Below are 21,586 nucleotides of genomic sequence, written 5' to 3'. Positions count from 1 at the left end.
AGAGAAATGCTAAAAATATTAAATCTTTTACTAACAGATGCTTGCTAAACTAATGTGTAGATCATTCATTGGTACTTATTACATTTCTCTTAATTAATTGTTTTTTTTTTTTTTTTCAATGAATAAGCTACATATCAATTTAGTAAGCCTATATTAGCAAAAGATCTAGTATCCCTAGTATATATCGAAAATCAAACCCAACTCTCAAAATCTCATTGTTTGTCTAAACACCCAGTAAACGACCTTTTTCTTCAAGAGCCCTTTTTATTCAGTTTTTGTAATTTCAATCGTTAAATCCAGAAGGGCAAAACTGTCATTTCCAGGTGTAAATAAAAAATCACGATATCAAGGGTGGTGAGACGTGTGAATCGGTGTGATTAGTATGTTTAGAAAGATCATCCAAATTCAATGGGACATTTTGGCGGGCCAACGTTTCAACAAGTCGGTAAGCTGACAGAAACGACGTCGTGGAATTCTGTGTATAAAAATACACCTCTCATTTTCAGAAGGTTTCTGGAGATTGTGAAAGTTTCTCTTGTTTCTCTTAGATCCACTACTCCATCAAGATCATCTACTTCTTCTGCTTGTTTCTCTTGAGCAAAGCCACCACTGCATTCGATTGATCTGCTTCTTCTGCTTTTCAGGAAATGGGTACGACTGCTAAGTCTACAAACTCTCTTGCTTTCTTCTTCAATAATCATTGTCATGTTAGGGTTTCTTTCCACGCTCAAAATTATTATTATTATCGCTGTTTTAGTGCTACATCTGCTAAAACTACCAATAGTGGTAGAGATATTGTGGAAAGCCCCAATCAGTTCTTGAAAACTGTGAGAGATCGATGCAGATCTCGAAGCTTTAGGAATCTTGATGATGCCTTAGGCGTGTTTGATAGAATGCTTCACATGCACCCTTTGCCTTCCATCGTGGATTTTCATCAATTGCTGACTGCAATTGCAAGAATGAAGCATCACTCAACCGTGATTTCTCTTATTAAAGAAATGGAACTGTCAGGAATTGCTCCCGATGATTATATTTTGGGCGTTTTGATTAATTGTTTCTGCCATTTGAACCGGGTGGATTTTGGTTTCTCTATCTTAGCAAGAATTTTGAAAATTGGTTTTCAACCGGACCGTGTAATTCTTAGTACTCTTGTCAAGGGGCTCTGTCTTCGGGGTAAAATTATTGAGGCTGTTAAGTTGTTTAACAAAATGGAGAAGATAGGCTACAAACCTGATATTGTAACCTACGGAACGATAGTGAACGGTTTGTGTAAAATAGGCAAGACCAGTGAAGCTATTGGGTTATTTAGAAAGATGGAAGAAGTAAATCTTGAACTCGATGTAGTGATGTATAATACAATTATTGATAGTTTATGTAAGGACAGACTGGTAACTGGGGCTTTAAACTTTTTATCTGAAATGACATAGAGGAATTCAGCCAAACGTTTTCACTTACAGTTCTTTAATTCAAGGCCTATGCAATTTTGGTTGGTGGAAGGAAGCAACTAAACTATGGAATGAGATGTTGGATAGGAAAATCATGCCAGGTGTGCATACATTCAACATATTGGTGGACATGCTTGGCAAGGAGGGGAAGTTGATAGAGGCAAACAAAGTTTTTAATGAGATGATTCAGAGAGGCGTAGAGCCTAATACAATCACGTACAACTCTTTGATTGACGGTTATTGTTTACAAAATAGAATGGATGAAGCTGTCAAACTATTTAATACGATGGCTCGAAAGGGTTGTTCGCCTTCTATTGTTAGCTATAGCATATTGATCCACGGATATTGTAAAAACAAAAGAATTGATGAGGCAATGATTCTCTTCCGTGAGATGACTATCAATGGCGTGATTCCCAATGTTGTCACTTACACCACTCTTATAGGCGGGTTTTGCCGAGTTGGGAGACCTAAGACTGCACTAGAGCTATTCCAGGAGATGCAAGGTTGTGGCGAACATCCCGATGTCCAAACTTGTGCTATTTTGTTAGATGGCCTATTTAAGAATCTACACTTTCCAGAGGCAATGGCATTGTTTCAAGCGATGGAAGCCAAAAAGTTAGACCTTGATATTGTGATTTACAACATCTTGATTGATGGTATGTGTAATGCTGGGAGACTTACGATTGCAAGAGAACTCTTTAATACTCTTCCTACCAAAGGCTTTCAAGCTAATGTTTGGACTTATACTACAATGATCAAAGGGCTTTGCAAAGAGGGACTATTAAATGAAGCGAGGGAACTATTTGAAAAAATGGAGAACGGTTGCTCACCTAATCACGTCACATATAACACAATCATCCAAGGCTTCTTGCGACATAATGAGATATCATGGGCAGTGAAATATCTCCAAATGATGGTAGACAAGGGTTTGTCAGGAAATGCGACCACTGCAACTATTTTGATTGACTTGTTATCTACTAATAAGGCAGATCAAATGCTACAAGACTATTTTCAAAATCCTGAGTGAAAGCTTTCTAGTTCTCCACTGTACTAGACAAATTTTATATTTTATACTTTACAGTGTCAATCCGTAAGGTACAAACCATTACGGGTAATATTTCTCTTCATGTCTTTTGGACTTGTGTATTGCTATTCCTAATTTGCTATCTTAAGCTTGTGTTGTAGTAAAAATATTTTTCTTAAAATTTATTTAAACATTTTGTTGATGCATAATATTTTGTAGAATATTGCTCATTTGGAGTTTGGGGTTCTTGAGGGTTGTATGCTTGTTGGCCACCAAGTTAAACTTTTAAGTGTTTCATCAATTAAATTAATTTTACATTTATGTGATAAATATTCCATAATAGGGACATATCACTGATATGATATATTTCAGCGAGCCCTAAAGTGCATGTAAATTTGGTTTATTGTGATCAAACTACGTCATATTGATTGGAGTTGCTAGCTACTCATTCTAATTCTATCTGGATATTTCAGGTGGGGTTGGCCTTTGGTGTGCTTGAGATGTTGACTTTTACTGTTGGGTTTGGATGAAGTTACAATGAAGATGACCAAGCATGGAAATTTTCCAGCCCATGATAACCTTTGGTTTCCTGCTTTCATTATGTCCGGGATTTCAGGGTTTCTACTTTTCAAGCACATAAATTTGGCTCTTTTTTTTTTTTTTCCTTGTTTTGCTAGGGCGTTAAAAGCTTTTCAGTAGTTATTAAAAAGGGTCATGCAAGATGTAACCAAGAAGGAATCTGACCTTCAAAGCCTTCAACATTGGTTGTAAATTGTAATAGGATTGATTCAGGTGCTGGTACTTTTTATTTTCAAAAACAGAAACAACATTGATAATGAGACTTATTCATTCTCTTTTATTTATTTTCAGTATGATATAAGTGCTCTTATCATCACAGATGTAATGACTACGGAACCCTAATTTTGCTATTCTTACAAAATAATCTGGCTTGGAAAAATTTCCAAACTTTTGTGTGGACTATGCTTTGCCCATACCATTCCAGCACATTCTATTTCTTAGTATTAGTTGGTCATTTCTTTCTCTCTCTCTCTCTCTCTCTCTCTCTCTCTTTTTTCCTACCAGAATTAACCCCATTTATTTGCCTTATCTTTGGAGTGATAAGCATCATTGAAGTGATGAGTATTTCTTTTTGTTTGTATGTGAAGCAGTTGAAGTCGAAATTTTACTTAATGTGTTGGCAGGTGCAATATAAGTAGATTGCAGCACGGGCATTAGGCAAAAAAGCCTTCAACAGCTTTTCTGGGCATGGAAAATGCAATATAAGTTGATTGCAGCATGAGAAGATAGAAGATATTTGCTTTTGTTGATTTCTGTGTTAATTTCAAAATGAGAATTGAAATGGGGTTTTGTTTCAGTACTCCTTTTTGATTTCTTTTGTTAATGGTGGATGCCTTGTTACATTTCAAGAGTTTTCTTTGGATACTATATTTTCATTCATGAAGTGGTGTGGGCTTCTTTTATGATTCGTCAATATAATCATGAAAGCTTGTTGGCATTATAAAAAACACAGTAAATTAGATACCATCTAATGCAATGTAAAGCTAAAAAAATACTCTCGTATGACTTGAATGATTCATCGTCAGTAGTCCAACATTGGGTGATATATGTTGCGAGAAAGGTAATAATACATCAACATCATGCAAATTAATGCAAAAAACCACGACAATTTCAAAGCCTTCAACCCTTTCCAAAGGCAATGGCATTGATTAAAGAGATAGAAGGGAAAAGGTTAAACCTTAATATTGTGATTTATGGCATCTTGATTGATGGTATGTGTAAACCAGAGAGATATTTAATAAAATATAATACAAGAGCTATTGTTACACGCAATTTTTGGTGTACAAGTACCTGAAAATTAAGATCCAACTACTCGTCAGAAAAATCTTCCTTTATTTTTGGTTGATGATTAAAAATTTTGTCTTGACCATCGTTACTCTTAGGAGGATCTTCAACTTGTCATTCTAGAAAGAACAAGAAGTTACCTTCCATACATAATTAACTAAACTTTTTTTCTTTTTTCCTCTAACCAATTAAATGGAGCATAACATAGCTCAATTGTACATTACAGTATCAAGAAGGTCCTCAAGAAAAACAAACAATAACCTCAATTCAGGTATTGAACATGATTCCAAAACATGCTCACAAACATATTTTGATATAAATCGAACACCACATCCCCAAAATAAAAAGTTACATAACCATGGATGATTTCAAGAATATCTATGCTTTGTACCCTAGAGAAGGATTTCAGAAAAAATAGTCTCGGATAGTTAGTTTATTAGAGTAATTATTCACCGTTAAAGTATTAAATTTATTAATTCATATAACCTTAAGCTTATGGAATCAAAATAGAGATATTGTGTTTGAACTCTGTTTTTTGTTAAATTTAATTAAATATTATATAGTATGAAAGTATTAATTAAATGATTAAATTTATTATTTTCTATCATTTACTGGCTCATAAAACTTCAAAGCTATCATTCTCTAAAAAGAACTGCAAAACATCATCCACTTCCAACCCAAAAAAAAAAAAAAAGGAAAGAAAGAAAGGCATAGAAACTTACATCTCCCCAAAAATGGACTAAAAAGAAAAATGAAAGACACAAAGTTAAAAATACAAGCAAATCAAATGGAGATCAATTTGTAGGCATTTTTACAAGCCAATTTGTAATAAATTTATATCCTTCTTACAATGCATACAAGAGAGAGAAGAGAGAAAAGGAGGAGACAAAAACCCAGACCCTCCCATCTTCAGAACGTCTGGGGAGATTGTGAAAGCGGAAATCGACGGCCATTTCTCTTCAGCCGTCATCACATCTCCTTCTTCTGCTTCTTTCTCTTCCCACTACATCTTCTTCCTCCGGAAATGGGTACCACTGCTAAGTCTACAAACTCTCTTCCTTTCTTCTTCAATCATTATTCTCATGTTAGGGTTTCTTTCCATGCTCTTAATTTTTATTATTATTGTCGTAGTTTTAGTTCCACTTCTGCTAAAACTACCAATAGTGGTAGAGATATTGTGGAAAGCCCCAATCAGTTCTTGAAAACTGTGAGAGATCGGTGCAGATCTCGGAGCTTTAGGAATCTTGATGAAGCCTTAGGTGTGTTTGATAGAATGCTTCACATGCACCCTTTGCCTTCCATCGTGGATTTTAATCAATTGCTGGGTGCAATCGCAAGTATGAAGCATCGCTCAACTGTTATTACTTTGATTAAAGAAATGGAACTGTCAGGAATTGCTCCCGATGACTATATTCTGAGTGTTTTGATTAATTGCTTCTGCCATTTGAACCGGGTGGATTTCGGCTTCTCTATTTTAGCAAGAATTTTGAAGCTTGGTTTTCAACCGGACTGTATAATTCTAAACACTCTTGTCAAGGGGCTTTGTCTTCAGAGTAAAATTGTTGAAGCTGTGAAGTTGGTTAACAAAATGGAGAATATAGGCTATAAACCAAATACAGTTACCTACGGAACGGTAATGAATTGTTTGTGTAAAATAGGTAAGACCAATGAAGCTATTGGGTTGCTTAGGAAGATGCAAGAAGGAAATCTTGAACTTGATGTAGTGAAGTATAGTATAATCATTGATAGTTTATGTAAGGACAGATTGGTAACTGAGGCTTTGACATTTTTCTCTGAAATGGTGAGTAAAGGAATTCAGCCAGATGTTTTCACTTACAATTCTTTAATTCAGGGCCTATGCAATTTTGGTCGGTGGAAGGAAGTAACTAAACTATAGAATGAGATGGTGGATAGGAAAATCATGCCAGATTTGCATACATTCAACATATAGGTGGACACGCATGGTAAAGAGGGGATGTTGAAAGAAGCAAATAAAGTTTTTGATGAGATGATTCAGAGAGGCATAGAGCCTGATGAATTCACTTACAATTCTTTGATTGATGGTTACTGTTTGCAAAATAGAATGGATGAAGCAGTCAAAACATTTGATAAGATGGTTCGAAAGGGTTGTTCGCCTTCTGTTGTTAGCTATAACATATTAATCCATGGATATTGTAAAGATAAGAGAATTGATGAGGCAATGAGTCTTTTTCGTGAAATGACTATCAATGGCATGATTCCGAATGTTGTAACTTACAGCACTCTTATTGGCGGGTTTTGCCGAGTTGGGAGACCAAAGACTGCACTAGAGCTACTCCAGGAGATGCAAGGTTGTGGCCAACATCCCAATGTCCAAACTTATGCTATTTTGTTAGATGGCCTATTTAAGAATCTACACTTTCCAGAGGCAATGGCATTGTTTCAAGCAATGGAAGACAACTACAAGAGACCTTAATATTGTGATTTACAGCATCTTGATTGATGGTATGTGCAATGTTGGGAAACTTACAACTGCAAGAGAACTCTTTAATACTCTTCCTACCAAAGGCTTTCAAGCTAATGTTCAGACTTATACTATAATGATCAAAGGGCTTTGCAAAGAGGGACTACTAAATGAAGCGAGGGAGCTATTTGAAAAAATGGAGGAGAACGGTTGCTCACCTGACCATGTCACTTATAACACAGTCATCCAAGGCTTCTTGCATCATAATGAGACTTCATGGGTAGTGAAATATATCCAAATGATGGTTGACAAGGGTTTCTTGGCAAATGCGACCACGGCAACCATTTTGATCGACTTGTTGGCTACTAATCAAGCAGATAAAACATTACAAGATTTTTTTCTAAAATCTGTGTGAAAGATTTCTAGTTCTTCAACGTTCATGACAAATTTGATATTCTAAACTTTATAGAGTTAATCTGTAAGGTACAAACATATTTGCCACAAGTCATTAAGGTAATATACCTCTCCATGACTTTTGGACTATTGTTGTGTATTACTATTCATATTTGTTATCTGTGTTTTTTAGTTAATTTGTTTATGTGTTAATTAATTGTTTAGTTTCGGCCCTTAAACATGTGTTGTCACCAATACATTTTGTTGCCTAACTCTTATTAAATGCTTTTTGCTGGTAGGTTGAATTCTGCTCTTCTAGGACTGGTTTCCAGTTCATCATTGTTTGTTGTTCGCTTATCTAATTAGTTGTCCTTTAACACTTCTCCTTTCCTGCAAAATGTTTGTCCAGTGGACCAGAATTTTACTTTCTTTGAATACCATGAAAGACAAAGTTGCAATTCATTTGAGGATTAGAATTCTAGAATTTTAGTGTGAACTTTGAATTGACTTGACATGGCCAGTTGCTGCTTACTACTTGCCAGAAATTTAATTTGGCCTTATTAATAACATTGACAAATAACTCAATTCGGATAGGTTAAAGTAAGCTTCTGTTTTTTTTTTTTTTTTTTTTTTTAAATATAAAACTTCTCCTTAAATTATATTTTTAAATATCATTGCCTTCAGTAACTGATGATCAGCATGGTCATATAATTCTCCCTCAAGATAGTGTAATTATTCAGGTATACACAAAAATTAGTGCAACAAGTGTCATGTTTAAGTGTAATTACTCACCGTGTTTTATTCTTAATGTAATTTCTCAGCATGTTTTGTTCTTATTGATTTATATATTTTTAAGAGTCAAATGTTTTAAATTCTTGCAGGGATCTCATGATTGAAGGAACATTCTTGAAGGTCTAGCTAGGAGCTTGGTTGTTATGTGTTGTTGATTTTGTTTGATGCTGCTGGATATTGAAAGTTGGATGTTGGTGGTTATGAGCTGTTCAGCTGGATTTTACAAGTTAGATGCTGCCTGTTTTTTGGTTGATGAAGTTGCTAGTTTTTCGGTTGATGCTGCTTCGTCAACCAAAAAATTTATTTAAAAATTTTGTTGATGCATAGCTATTGAAGAATATTGTTCATTTGGAGTTTGGGGTTCTTAATGGTTGTATGCGTATTGTCTGAAAATATATATATATATATATATATATATATATATATATATATATGTTGTCCCTTTTGTTTGTTGTTGAAACATACTTACATTCTTTTCGTGATATAAAATTAGGTTGTTGCTTTTGTTTTATTTCTAGGTAATTATTACATGCTATTAAAAACTATTGCATGCTATTAAAAAATGTGTGATTTTTTTTTTTTTTTTTTTTTTTTTGATGAATAAGAGAACTTCATTAAAAGCAAACAAACCAATCAACAAAGTAGCACCATATACAACCCCTTCCAAAAGGCTGAAACCACAACCTCACAGAGGTTTAAAACCAGCCAAAACAAACTAGAAAGAAAACCACAAAGCTAACAGGCAGCTTGCAATCAGCAAAATTACAAGTAAAGCAAGAACCACCACCAGAAAGCCTTCCAAAAGTAAGACCAAGATGTGTGATTTTCACGTATTAAAAGTTCAGGATTTTCACTGCCGCATTAAGGAGCGAGCACTTGGAAGCATTTATAACATTTCTCTTCCCAAAAATACTCCCAAGTGCTATAAATACATCACATGTAATGTTACGTGAATACGTAACAGATCTTGTAACACGCCTTTTGATTTTAAGAAGCTAGATCAAGCTTTTTCTTCCTACTTATTTTGATAAATTTAGGTTTTGAAGCAATCTAAACTTTTTTCAAACTCAAGGTTTTGGATTAAATTTTTGCCTACTTCTTATTCATTGGACTTGACTTTAAATAAGAAAATTACAAGAAGCAATGTGATCTTCCTATCGGAGACGTGCTCCACTAACTTACGGATAAATTGCACTACAATTAAACTTAGGAGTTAGAGACATAAGAACATATGGTCGAGTAATATTAGGAAGATTAGAGTCCTTCCAAATATGACGTGTCTTTTAAAATTATTATTGAATTCGAGATTATCATTATTGAATTTTGATCTATTTGTGATTTTAAATGTTACATCACGTTTGGGAGGATTCTCTAGTCCTCCTTTTACTATTACTCCATATGGCCTCTCCTCCACAGCTTTTACATGCATAAGCAATTGACTTAACATGGACTCTAAATATTCCCTATTTGAATAGAACATGGAAAATCTACTCGAATAGAACTCTAAAAGGAAATGGAACATGGACTCAAAATAGATAACTTAGAATTTAAATTAAGTTGCTGCATGTATGATAATCCAACTTATCCTAGTTCAAAGATAGTTGTCTTAAAAGGAAAGTGAAATGGATGTTGAGTACCAAAACTCCCAAATCCAAATAACAAGCCCCTGCAGGTAACATATGAGCTATTTTCTAAGTTCCATATGACATACTGAGCTCAGGAAAAAAAGAAAGAAAAAGATAAGAACATATTATGGTTGATGCTTGAATAGATGAACAGGTTTATCATGTGTTCACACAAGAATGTCAAGAAAAACTCTCTAGTGTCCAAAATCCAAAATCTGAACCAAAATTAACGTCTAGGACATAGGCCTAAGGGACTACGCCTTATGAAGCGTAGTTTACCAATTCGAATCTCCTTCCCCACAATCCCTCTTCTTGTGCAGACATGTAAAAAAAGTAAAAAAATAAAAAACAAACCACACTGGACCAGATGACGTGTATCTCTCAGCATTTGCGTATGATAGGAATCAAAGTGTCTAAAACCTCATTTTATCAGCACAGGAACACTACAAATTTCTAATTATCTATAACTGCATCACCCTCTGCAAAGCTCTGTTTCTATATGTAGAACTTGCCCTCAGTTACAATAGAAATTGTTAACTGTACGTGGTACTAGCGAAGGCCATTCCTTAGATGAAGCTGCAGTTAATGTAAACTATAATTCCAAATCAACAACATATAGAAAGGTCAAGGAAATCGTATCAAATCCTGACAAGCAACCATACCGGTTAACAGCAATTACACCTTGTGAAGATCATGACAGCAATCCTCTCATTATGCAGGGTATTTTATACTCCTAATTTAACATGTAATCGTTAGCTGTGTACATAGGAGCAACGGCTACTTACCTTCTTAGTTCTTTCCAGCTGTAAATGCTCTGAGCATATGTCGCTCCTTACCTTCTTGACCAAACTCTGTACTGTACTATAAAAGAAATGTATCACACTGTTTTGGAATTAGGTTTTTCCAAACAGTTCACGTACTGTTTCATGGTATCAAAGACTTAAAAGGCCAACGCCAATTCTTTGATCCCTCTGGTTCCTCTCTCTCTCTCCCTCTCTCTCTCTCTCTCTCTCTCAGTTTTGATGATTTTCAGCATGAACTTCTCAATCATGAGATGTTACTTGATCAGCAACATACTGTTGCTCCTGATAACTCAAACTTTGCTCTCTTCTCCAACAAAACAGGTACTCGGAATGGTTCTTTCAAAAACAAACTGCCACAACAGCAACAACACGGACTCTCTCAGCAGCAGCAGCAGTAGTCTCGATTTTCCCCTCGTGGTCCAACTCAGAAGCGCAAATTCAATTTTCCCACTCAACCACGGCTGAACACCTTCCAATACTCACAGCAGCAACTCACTGGCAACTCTCAAGCACCATGCCGGATTTGTGGAAAGTCCATCCATCAAGCAAATAGACCGGGATGGCAGCAACTGCATGCCACTTCCACTGTTTTTGCTGTTCTTCTTAGCCAATTTCCCTTATCGCCTTTTATCCTCATTTGACTCATATGCTTCTTGAGGGTCCTGCAATTTTCCAATGTGAGCTTTGGGAGCTCCAGAAACAGAGCTTGGAACAGAGAGATACAGAGCATCCCAAGAATCAATTGTCCATTTGACAATTGTCCCCTATTCGTTTTTTGATATTTTTAGCTCCTACGTGTTGATGGGAGATCAGGCATCATATTGAGTTAGATTTCGAATAATTGGAATCTCAGCAATTATTTCATTTCATCTGGGTAATTAAAAGTGGGAGAGACAGCCATGAGAATATTTGTATTTGATTGTTCATAAATTTGTTGGATTTAGATGGGATTGTGCGGTTGTGTTGTTGTTATATACATCTTTTTACCTTTCATCAAGAAAAAAAAATGAGATTTATGTGCAGGAATTCTAAAGAACACGACTGAAAATAACGATTGCCTACAAAAGGAGGAAAAAAAATGTTCCTAGTGCATGTCACAGCTAGCATGCAACAAAGTTGAAAATACAAATACTATAAAAGAAAAAAAAAAAAAAGAAAAAAAAAAAAAGAAATCAAGCAAATCAAATTGAGAACAATACGAAACTTCTTTACAAATTACACACCTTTTTCTTATAATGCATACAAAAACAACATCTTTTTTTAAAAAATAAATAAAAATCAATCGTTTGATTCAGAAAGGCAAGACTGTCCTTTCGGGGTGTAAAAATGAAAATCACGTGAGATGACTAGTGTGCTTTGTATGGTTAGAAAGATCATCCAAAGAACATGTGGGGCCATCGTGTCAAGTTTCTCTGAGAGCCAGTACTGCATCAGATCAACTTCTTCTGCTTATTTCTCTTGAGCTGAGCAACTATATACATCATATTGCTTCCATTACATCTTCATCCTCAGGAAATGGGTACGATTGCTAAGTCTAGAAACTCTATTGCTTTCTTCTTCAATCATTTGCTTATCGATCCTCATTATTGTCATGTAAGGCTTTCTTTCCATGCTCAAAATTTTTATTATTATTATCGTTGTTTTAGTTCTACTTCTGCTAAATCTACTAATAGTGGTAGAGATATTGTGGAAAGCCCCAATCAGTTCTTGAAATCTGTCAGAGATCGATGCAGATCTCGTAGCTTTAGGAATCTTGATGATTCCTTAGGTGTGTTTGATAGAATGCTTCGCATGCACCCTTTGCCTTCCCTCGTGGCTTTTAATCAATTGCTGGGTGCAATCGCAAGAATGAAGCATCACTCAACTGTTATTACTTTGATTAAAGAAATGGAACAGTCAGGAATTGCTCCCGATGCTTGTACTCTAAGGGTTCTGACTAATTGCTTCTGTCATTTGAACCGGGTGGATTTCGGCTTCTCTATCTTAGCAAGAATTTTGAAATTTGGTTTTCAACCGGATTGTATAATTCTAACAACTCTTGTCAATGGGCTGTGTCTTCAAGGTAAAATTGTTGAAGCTGTGAAGTTGGTTAACAAAATGGAGAAAATAGGCTATAAACCTAATACAATTACCTACGGAACGATAATGAATTGTTTGTGTAAAATAGGTAAGACTAGTGAAGCTATTGGGTTGTTTAGAAAGATGAAAGAAAGAAATTTTGATCTTAATGTAGTGTTGTATAGTACAATCATTGATAGTTTGTGTAAGGACAGATTGGTAACTGAGGCTTTAACTTTTTTCTCTGAAATGACAAGTAAAGGAATTCAACCAGACGTTTTCACTTACAATTCTTTAATTCAGGGCCTATGCAATATCGGCCGGTGGAAGGAAACAACTAAACTATTGAATGAGATGGTAGATAGGAAAATCATGCTTGATTTGCATACATTCAGCATATTGGTGGACACACTTGGCAAAGAGGGAAAGTTGACAGAGGCAGAAGAAGTTTTTAATGTGATGATTCAGAGGGGCGTAGAGCCTGATACAATCACTTACAGTTCTTTGATTGACGGTTATTGCTTGCAAAATAAAATGGATGAAGCTGTCAAAGTATTTAATACGATGATTCGAAAGGGTTGTTCGCCTTCTATTGTTAGCTATAGCATATTGATCCACGGATATTGTAAAAATAGAAGAATTGATGAGGCAATGATTCTCTTCCGTGAAATGACTATCAATGGCATGATTCCCGATTCTGTCACTTACAACACTCTTATTGGAGGGTTTTGCCGAGTTGGGAGACCTAAGATTGCACTAGAGCTATTCCACGAGATGCAAGGTTGTGGCCAACATCCCAATGTCCAAACTTATGCTATTTTGTTAGATGGCCTATTTAAGAATCTACACTTTCCAGAGGCAATGGCATTGTTTCAAGCAATGGAAGACAAAAAGTTAGACCTTAATATTGTGATTTACAGCATCTTGATTGATGGTATGTGCAATGCTGGGAAACTTACAACTGCAAGAGAACTCTTTAATACTCTTCCTACCAAAGGCTTTCAAGCTAATGTTCAGACTTATACTATAATGATCAAAGGGCTTTGCAAAGAGGGACTACTAAATGAAGCGAGGTAGCTATTTGAGAAAATGGAGGAATTTGGTTGTCAACCTAACCATATCACATATAACACAATCATCCATGGCTTCTTGCATCATAATGAGACTTCATGGGTAGTGAAATATATCCAAATGATGGTTGACAAGGGTTTCCGGGCAAATGCGATCACGGCAACCATTTTGATCGACTTGTTGACTACTAATCAGGCAGATAAAACATTACAAGATTTTTTTCTAAAATCTGTGTGAAAGATTTCTAGTTCTTCAACGTTTATGACAAATTTGATATTCTAAACTTTACAGAGTTAATCTGTAAGGTACAAACATATTTGCCGCAAGTCATTAAGGTAATATTTCTCTCCATGACTTTTGGACTATTGTTGTGTATTACTATTCCCATTTTGTTATCTGTGTTTTTAGTTAATTTGTTTATGTGTTAATTAACTGTTTAATTTCGGTCCTTAAACATGTGTTGTCACCAATGCATTTTGTTACCTAACTCTTATTAAATGCTTTTTGCTGGTAGGTTGAATTCTGCTCTTCTAGGAGTGGTTTCCAGTTCATCATTGTTTGTGGTCGCTTATCTAATTAGTTGTCCTTTAACACTTTTTCTTCCCTGCAAAATGGTAGTCTAGTGGACCAGAATTTTACTTTCTTTGAATGCCATGAAAGACGAAGTTGCAGTTCATTTGAGGCTTAGAAGTCTAGAATTTTAGTGTGAACTTTGAATTGACTTGACATGGCCAGTTTCTGCTTACTACTTGCCAGAAATTTAATTTGGCCTTATTAATAACATTGACGAATAACTTAATCTGGGTAGGTTACAGTAAGCTTCTGGTTCCTCCTTCTTCTTTTTTTCTTTTTTTTTTTTTTTATCATTCTTTAAAATCTTAAACTTCTCCTTAAATGATATTTTTAAATATCATTGCCTTCGGTAACTGATGATCAGCATGGTCATATAATTCTCACTCAAGATAGTGTAATTATTCAGGTATACACAAAAATTAGTGCAACAAGTGTCATGTTTAAGTGTAATTAAGTTTTATTCTTAATGTAATTTCTCAACATGTTTTGTTCTTATGATTTATATATTTTTAAGAGTCAAATGTTGTAAATTCTTGCAGGGATCTCATGGTTGAAGGAACACTCTTGAAGGTCTAGGAGCTTGGTGGTTATGTGTTGTTGATTTTGTTTGATGCTGCTAGATATTGGAAGTTGGATGTTGGTGGTTATGTGTTGTTCAGCTGGATTTTACAAGTTAGATGCTGCCAGATGAAGCTGCTAGTTTTTCGGTTGATGTTGCTTTATCAACCAAATAATTTATTTAAACATTTTGTTGATGCATAGCTATTGAAGAATATTGCTCATTTGGAATTGTATGCTTATTGTCATATATACGTTGTCCCTTTTGTTTGTTGTTGAAACAGACTTACGTTCTTTTCGTGGTATAAAAATAGGTTGTTGCTTTTGTTTTATTTCTAGGTAATTATTTTATTTTTAGTTTTTAAATTGTGAAATATGGGGTGAATTTATTTGACTCATCATATGTATGACTTGCCGGTATATTTTCACTTGTGGTAATGTTTAGTTTGGTGACACTGCTGGATTTTACAAGTTGGATGCTGCCGGTTTGACAGCATCATAGTTATGTGTTTTTAGTTTCAAATTATGTATTTTTTAATGTTCGATTTTTGTTCTTAGGTATGTGTTTATTTGAATCAGTTTTAATTTTGGAACAACCCCATTTGACAATTGTCCTAGATTTGCCTGTCGTTTTTGATTTTATTTAGCTCCTGCGTGCGTGTAGATGGGAGATGAGGCAACATATTTAGTGTCTTGGGAATTATTTCACTTCATCTGGGTAATTTATAAATGTTAAATGAGAAATGTTAAAGGCCCAACTTTTTTGCCCAACAAAAGTCCAACTTTTACCCTTTATTTTTTTTATAAAAAAAACAAAATGAAAAATGGAAAAAATGTCTGAAGCAACCCTATCTATTTTTTGCCTTTCTTTTATTTAGTATTTTTTTAAAAATGAAAAATAGTATTTTTCTTCATAATAATGACATTTTCTTGAAAAAAATGACATTATTATGAAAAAAATACCAATTTTCATTTTTTAAAAAATACCAAATAAAAGAAAGACAAAAAATAGATAGGGTTGCTTCAAACATTTTTTCCATTTTTTATTTTATTTTATTTTTTAAAAATAAATAAGGTAAAAGTTGGACTTTTGTTGGGCAAAAAAGTTGGGTCCCTATCATTCCTCATTTATAAATGAGCGAACGACCAAATAAACAGAAATGAGCCAACACAAGTTGTAGTCCCAAGCCAGCAACCAAGTTAAACTTTGAAGTGTTTCATCAATTAAATTAATCAACGTGAAGCTCCTCATATAATTTTTCAAGTACGTGAAAATTACTATTTCCGTTAGAATGGAATACCCATTAAATTTTATTTTGTTTTTTGTTTTTGTTGTGTTCTTCCCTTGCTAATTTTATTTTGAAATGCAAAACCCATTAAAAAAGGACGAAGTGCATAAGCCAAAAAAAAAAAAAAATCCTTTATGGCGAGTGGGGGGAAAATGGGGTAAAAGAGTAAATTCCTGCCATTTGTTTTGGTTCAAGATTTTGCTTCAACCCCATTACCAAAGAGTATATATATATATATATATATATATATGTTTTTTGACATTTCCACACAAGAGGGAAAGATGAATTCGAACTAGTGACATCCGCTTTAAAATGCGTAATCTCCGGCCGATTGATCTACCTGGAGACAAAACCAACAATATTTAAGTATGCACCCAAGAAAGAAAAACATAAAATAATCAGCATTTCTACCGTCTTCAAATTAAGATCAAACTTAGGGTTGAGTTGATTTCGAAACTTGATCAAACTTGGGGTTGAACTGATTTCCAAACCTTTGCGTGAACAGTGTTTACCCATACCATTCAAATTTTATGCACATTCTACATATATAAGCATACAGTTTTTATTTTTAAATCTTTTCGTGCTTGGTATCTTATCCTTAACTGCTTCGTATCAAACTTAGACTTAAGGGAAAAGAATTAAAAAGAAAAACATTATCCAAGCATTATTTGACTAAGATATGATGGTTTATTTTCAATGGGGAACTGAAGGTTCAGCATATGACCTCACCCAAAAGTTGTGCCTACAGAAACATTAAGCTAGCTCAAGGAAAATCTTGAATCATTATCTTTAATTTAAGGAATCAAGATCTCATACAAGGAGAACATCAAGCATCAATAAAGCATTAAGAGCCCTACTCCATTTGACCTACATGGACTTTTATGGGATGGATAAATCTTACAGTTTGGAGCCAACACATGTTAGGAAGAACCCAAAAGGCTCATTACTTTTCTTCATTTTTTTTCTGCAGTATTCCATTTTCAGAATATTTTGCAGCTAAACAGTTAAAACCCATAATAAGCTATAACAAAAACCTACCACTTTTTACACTTTTTGAAATCTCCTTCACTTTTTGTTTGGATCTAAATGAATCCCCAAATTCCATTCTAGGAGATAGAATGCCTCCTGTGTCTTGAAGCTGAAGCTGAGGATTTGGTGTCTCCAGGAATCAATGAAGTTGGGCTCTGAGAACTCCAAGATGTAATCAAAATAATCTATCAGAACTTCGATTAGGAATGTGTTCAAATCCAAAAAGGTTGGATCTTCTAAATCACAACTTGGCTGGTACACGTTCACCTAGAGAGAGCAAAGTATTATAGTGACTTCATTCTGTCTTATATGATGAGTTATGTATCAATAGTACTGAATTAACATGAACATAATAAATTAAAACGAACAAAAAAAGGAAAAAATAACAGCAAATGCTCAGTTAGCATAAACAAGAGGAACTGTTGGTTTGAGTTGCTCTTCGAAATGATTGAAGAATTGGTGAAGCCTATGAAATGATGGCTTCTTCAGTAATCTGCTTGTATCATATAACATGAGAAAGCATCCTGAATGAATACTATTTGTGCACATATGATTCAAGGGCTTAACTAGTAGAATAAGAAGATACAGAAAATTAGCATGCAGTAATGCACAGCATAGGGAGACCGAGCTGGGATCAGTAAATCCTTTATAGAAGCTTCATACAGGCTATACAGCTTTAGGCTGATCTTATTCACCAAATCTTTCCCTGATGACTCGTCTGCTCCAACTAAAATTGCAACTTTCAACAGTTTCAGCAAGAAACCAAAGCAACCCATCTAGCAGAGCCTATTACCATTCAACATAATGTTATCCATGACACTAAGCCTAAACTTTATCAATTGTGCCAAGCCTAACAAAAATCTCAGGGGCCTAAGTAACCAAAGATGTCAATTATGTTTCCTCAATCAAAACTCTAAACCCTCTTCTTTTTTTGGGAGGCAAACATTCTTCCAAACCACCTTTAACTCCTTTTTTGCTATCAACAACTCTTTTCCAAAGCAAGGGCTCTTCAAAGTTTGGAACAAGATCCTCTCCAATTCAAATGAATTGGATAATATCTACTTAATTATAGTAAATGAGTATTTTTTATTTTTTTCACTTTTTTAGAAGACAAAAATACTCTCCACTATAATTAACTGGATATTTTCGAGTTCAAATGAAATGGAGAGGATCTTGGCTTTTGATCTTAAAAGTCATTCTATTAATGAGACCTTTACAACAACGACATCAAAACATAACATCGCTCCAAAAATACAAAACAGCTTTGCAAATTAAACGACATTTTTCTTATAATGCAGACAAGATACACATGTACGGTCGTTTGGCAGAAGAGAGAGAAACAGAGGAAGGGAGAAAACAAAGGTCAAAAACAATAGTTTTTTTTTTTTTTTTTCATTTCAATCCACAAGGGTAAAACTGTCCTTTTCGAGATATGTTCAACAAAGTATCATGGCATCCTCCAAAGAGACATTTTGACGGCAATCGTTTCAACAAGTTCTGTGCTGACAGAACGACGTCGCATTGTGAAAGCGGTGTATACGAAGCCTGACCCCTCTCCCATCTTCAGAACGTTTCGGCACATTGTGAAAGCGGAATTTCTGTTGAGCATCAAATCTGCTTATTTCTCTTTAGCAGATCGAGCCATTTGTACATCAGATCGGCTTCAACTTTTCTTCCTCAGGCAATGGGTACGACTTCTAAGTCTACGTACTCTCTCGCTTTCTTCTTCAATCATTATTCTCATGTTAGGCTTTCTTTCCATCCTCTAAATTTTTATTATTATTATCGCTGTTTTAGTTCTACTTCTGCTAAAACTACCAATAGTGGTAGAGATACTGTGGAAAGCTCCAATCAGTTCTTGAAATCTGTGAGGGATCGATGCAAATCTCGTAGCTTTAGGAATCTTGATGATGCCTTAGGCGTGTTTGATAGAATGCTTCACATGCACCCTTTGCCTTCCATTGTGGATTTTAATCAATTGCTGGGTGCAATCGCAAGAATGAAGCATCACTCAACTGTTATTACTCTTATTAAAGAAATGGAACAGTCAGGAATTGCTCCCAATGTTTATGTTCTAAGTGTTTTGATTAATTGCTTATGTCATTTGAACCGGGTGGATTTTGGCTTCTCTATCTTAGCAAGAATTTTCAAACTTGGTTTTCAACCGGACTGTATAATTCTAAACACTCTTGTCAAGGGGCTCTGTCTTCAAGATAAAATTGCTGAAGCTGTAAAGTTGGTTAACAAAATGGAGAATATAGGCTATAAACCTAATACAGTTACCTATGGAACGATCATGAATTGTTTGTGTAAAATAGGTAAGACCAATGAAGCTATTGGGTTGTTTAGAAAGATGGAAGAAAGAAATCTTGAACTTAATGTAGTGCTGTATAACACAATCATTGACAATTTATGTAAGGACAAATTGGTAACCGAGGCTTTGAATTTTTTATCTGAAATGACAAGTAAAGAAATTCAGCCAGACGTTTTCACTTACAGTTCTTTAATTCAAGGCCTATGCAATTTCAGTCAGTGGAAGGAAGTAACTAAACTATTGGATGAGATGGTGGATAGGAAAGTCATGCCAGATTTGCATACATTCAACATATTGGTGGACACGTTTGGTAAAGAGGGGAAGTTGAAAGAAGCAAATGAAGTTTTTGATGTGATGATTCAAAGAGGCATAGAGCCTGATGAAGTCACTTACTGTTCTTTGATTGACGGTTACTGTTTGCAAAATAGAATGGATGAAGCTGTCAAAGTATTTAATACGATGGTTCGAAAGAGTTGTTCGCCTTCTATTATTAGCTATAACATATTGATCCATGGATATTGTAAAAACAAAAGAATTGATGAGGCAATGAGTCTTTTCCGTGAAGTGACTATCAATGGTATGATTCCCGATGTTGTCACTTACACCACTCTTATAGGCGGGTTTTGCCGAGTTGGGAGACCTAAGACTGCACTAGAGCTATTCCAGGAGATGCTAGGTTGTGGCGAACATCCCGATGTCCAAACTTATGCTATTTTGTTAGATGGCCTGTGTAAGAATCTACACTTTCCAGAGGCAATGGCATTGTTTCAGGCGATGGAAGACAAAAAGTTAGACCTTGATATTGTGATTTACAACATCTTGATTGATGGTATGTGTAATTTTGGGAAACTTACAACTGCAAGAGAACTCTTTAATACTCTTTCTACCGAAGGCTTTCAAGCTAATGTTCGGACTTATACAATAATGATCAAAGGGCTTTGCAAGGAAGGACTATTAACTGAAGCGAGGGAGCTATTTGAGAAAATGGAGGAAAAAGGTTGTCAACCTAACCATATCACATATAACACAATCATCCAAGGGTTCTTGCATCATAATGAGACTTCATGTGTAGGGAAATATATCCAAATGATGGTTGACAAGGGTTTCCCTGTAGATGCGACCACAGCAACCATTTTGATCGACTTGTTGACTACTAATCTGGCAGATAAAACATTACAAGATTTTTTTCTAAAATATGTATGAAGCTTTAATGACAAAAGTTCATATTCTACCTTTTATAGAGTCAATATGTAAGGTACAAACATATATGTTGTTAGTCATTAAGGTAATATTTCTCTTCTTGTCTTTTCAACTAGTGTAATGTATTGCTAGTCTTATTCTGTTATCTTAAACTTGTGTTGTAATTAAAAAAAATTTCTTAAATATTTATTTAAACATTTTGTTGATGTAGAGTTATTGTGTAAGTTCATTTCTGAGTTTGGTGTTTTTGGTGATTGTATTCTTATTGGCGACCAAGTTAAACTTTGAACTGTTTCATCAATTAAATTAATTTTTCATTTATGTGATAAATATTCCCTAATAGGGATATTATGATAAAACAAATGTATCACTGTTAATATGTTATGATATAGTTAAGCAAACCCTCGAGTGTGCGTATGTGACTTTTGTTTGTAGAGATCAAACTACGTCATATAGCAGGGTTTCTTTGTTTACTTTTTATTGTTGGGTTTGCTGAAGTTACAATGGTGATGTTTCATTATGGAGAAGATTAAATTAGAAAACTACCCACTACTTGCTTATTTATAGCCTCTTAATGTGAAGCTCTTGATGGTAGATTCAACTTTCAAGTACGTGAAAAATTACTCTTTCCGTTAGAATGGAAAATCCATTAAATTTTATTTTATTTTTTGTTTTTGTGTGTTCTTCCCTTGCTAATTTTATTTTAAAATGGAAAACCCATTAAAAAAAAGGAGGAAGTGCTTAAGCCAAAAAAAAAATCCTTTATGACGAGAGGTTGGAAAATTGTGTAAAAGAGTCGTGCCATTTGTTTTGGTTCAAGATTTAGATTCGAACCCATTACCAAAGAGTAATGAATATAGATATATACGAAAATGTCTCGGGCGGGTTCTATTGAGGTCCTGGACCGGTATTGAGCAAGTCTTAGTCTGGTTCTAGTCGGGTCTCCGTGGAACTCGATTAGGACATCTCCAAGACTTAGTCGAAACATTTTCGTAATTTAGAGTTCAATATGATTAGATGAAAATATATATAAAATAAAGAGGGAAAAAATATAAAATAGTCTCCCAAACTACTAGTCGTTTGTAATATAACCCCTCAATGTTCAA

The 21,586-nt window shown here is 34.8% G+C and overlaps 4 protein-coding genes and 1 pseudogene across 4 annotated transcripts; all 5 read left to right on the top strand.

Moving 5' to 3' along the window:
* The first annotated feature begins 647 nt into the window (after positions 1-647).
* On the top strand, positions 648-1,499 carry LOC132189560 (uncharacterized). The gene has a single exon (XM_088510542.1). It carries the CDS (start codon positions 648-650, stop codon positions 1,425-1,427), a length of 780 nt encoding a protein of 259 aa, XP_088366668.1. The 3' UTR covers positions 1,428-1,499.
* Positions 1,418-3,779, top strand: LOC148583575 (uncharacterized). Its single transcript, XM_088510541.1, has 2 exons — positions 1,418-3,261; positions 3,672-3,779. The coding sequence occupies exon 1, from the start codon at positions 1,522-1,524 to the stop codon at positions 2,470-2,472; it is 951 nt and encodes a 316-aa protein (XP_088366667.1). The 5' UTR covers positions 1,418-1,521; the 3' UTR covers positions 2,473-3,261; positions 3,672-3,779.
* A 1,411-nt stretch (positions 3,780-5,190) lies between these two features.
* LOC132189558 (uncharacterized) lies at positions 5,191-8,311 on the top strand. Its single transcript, XM_088510687.1, is given in 3 exon segments — positions 5,191-6,772; positions 6,774-7,288; positions 8,050-8,311. Coding segments are annotated over 2 exon segments (1,833 nt in total). The 5' UTR covers positions 5,191-5,356; the 3' UTR covers positions 7,191-7,288; positions 8,050-8,311.
* A 3,592-nt stretch (positions 8,312-11,903) lies between these two features.
* Positions 11,904-14,841, top strand: LOC132189559 (uncharacterized; annotated as a pseudogene).
* A 3,614-nt stretch (positions 14,842-18,455) lies between these two features.
* Positions 18,456-20,666, top strand: LOC132189259 (uncharacterized). The gene has a single exon (XM_088510447.1). It carries the CDS (start codon positions 18,651-18,653, stop codon positions 20,481-20,483), a length of 1,833 nt encoding a protein of 610 aa, XP_088366573.1. The 5' UTR covers positions 18,456-18,650; the 3' UTR covers positions 20,484-20,666.
* The last annotated feature ends 920 nt before the right edge of the window (positions 20,667-21,586 follow it).

Source organism: Corylus avellana, chromosome 9 (assembly GCF_965113065.1).
Source record: "Corylus avellana chromosome 9, dhCorAvel1.hap1.2, whole genome shotgun sequence".
NCBI lineage: Eukaryota > Viridiplantae > Streptophyta > Magnoliopsida > Fagales > Betulaceae > Corylus > Corylus avellana.
The sequence above is the reverse complement of the archived record's forward strand: the minus strand, read 5'-3'. Positions and strand labels throughout refer to the sequence as shown.

What these genes read in the sequence shown, in the direction of transcription:
- LOC132189560 (XM_088510542.1), top strand. Translation starts at nt 648, where the DNA reads ATGGGTACGACTGCTAAGTCTACAAACTCTCTTGCTTTCTTCTTCAAT.
- LOC148583575 (XM_088510541.1), top strand. Translation starts at nt 1,522, where the DNA reads ATGTTGGATAGGAAAATCATGCCAGGTGTGCATACATTCAACATATTG.
- LOC132189259 (XM_088510447.1), top strand. Translation starts at nt 18,651, where the DNA reads ATGGGTACGACTTCTAAGTCTACGTACTCTCTCGCTTTCTTCTTCAAT.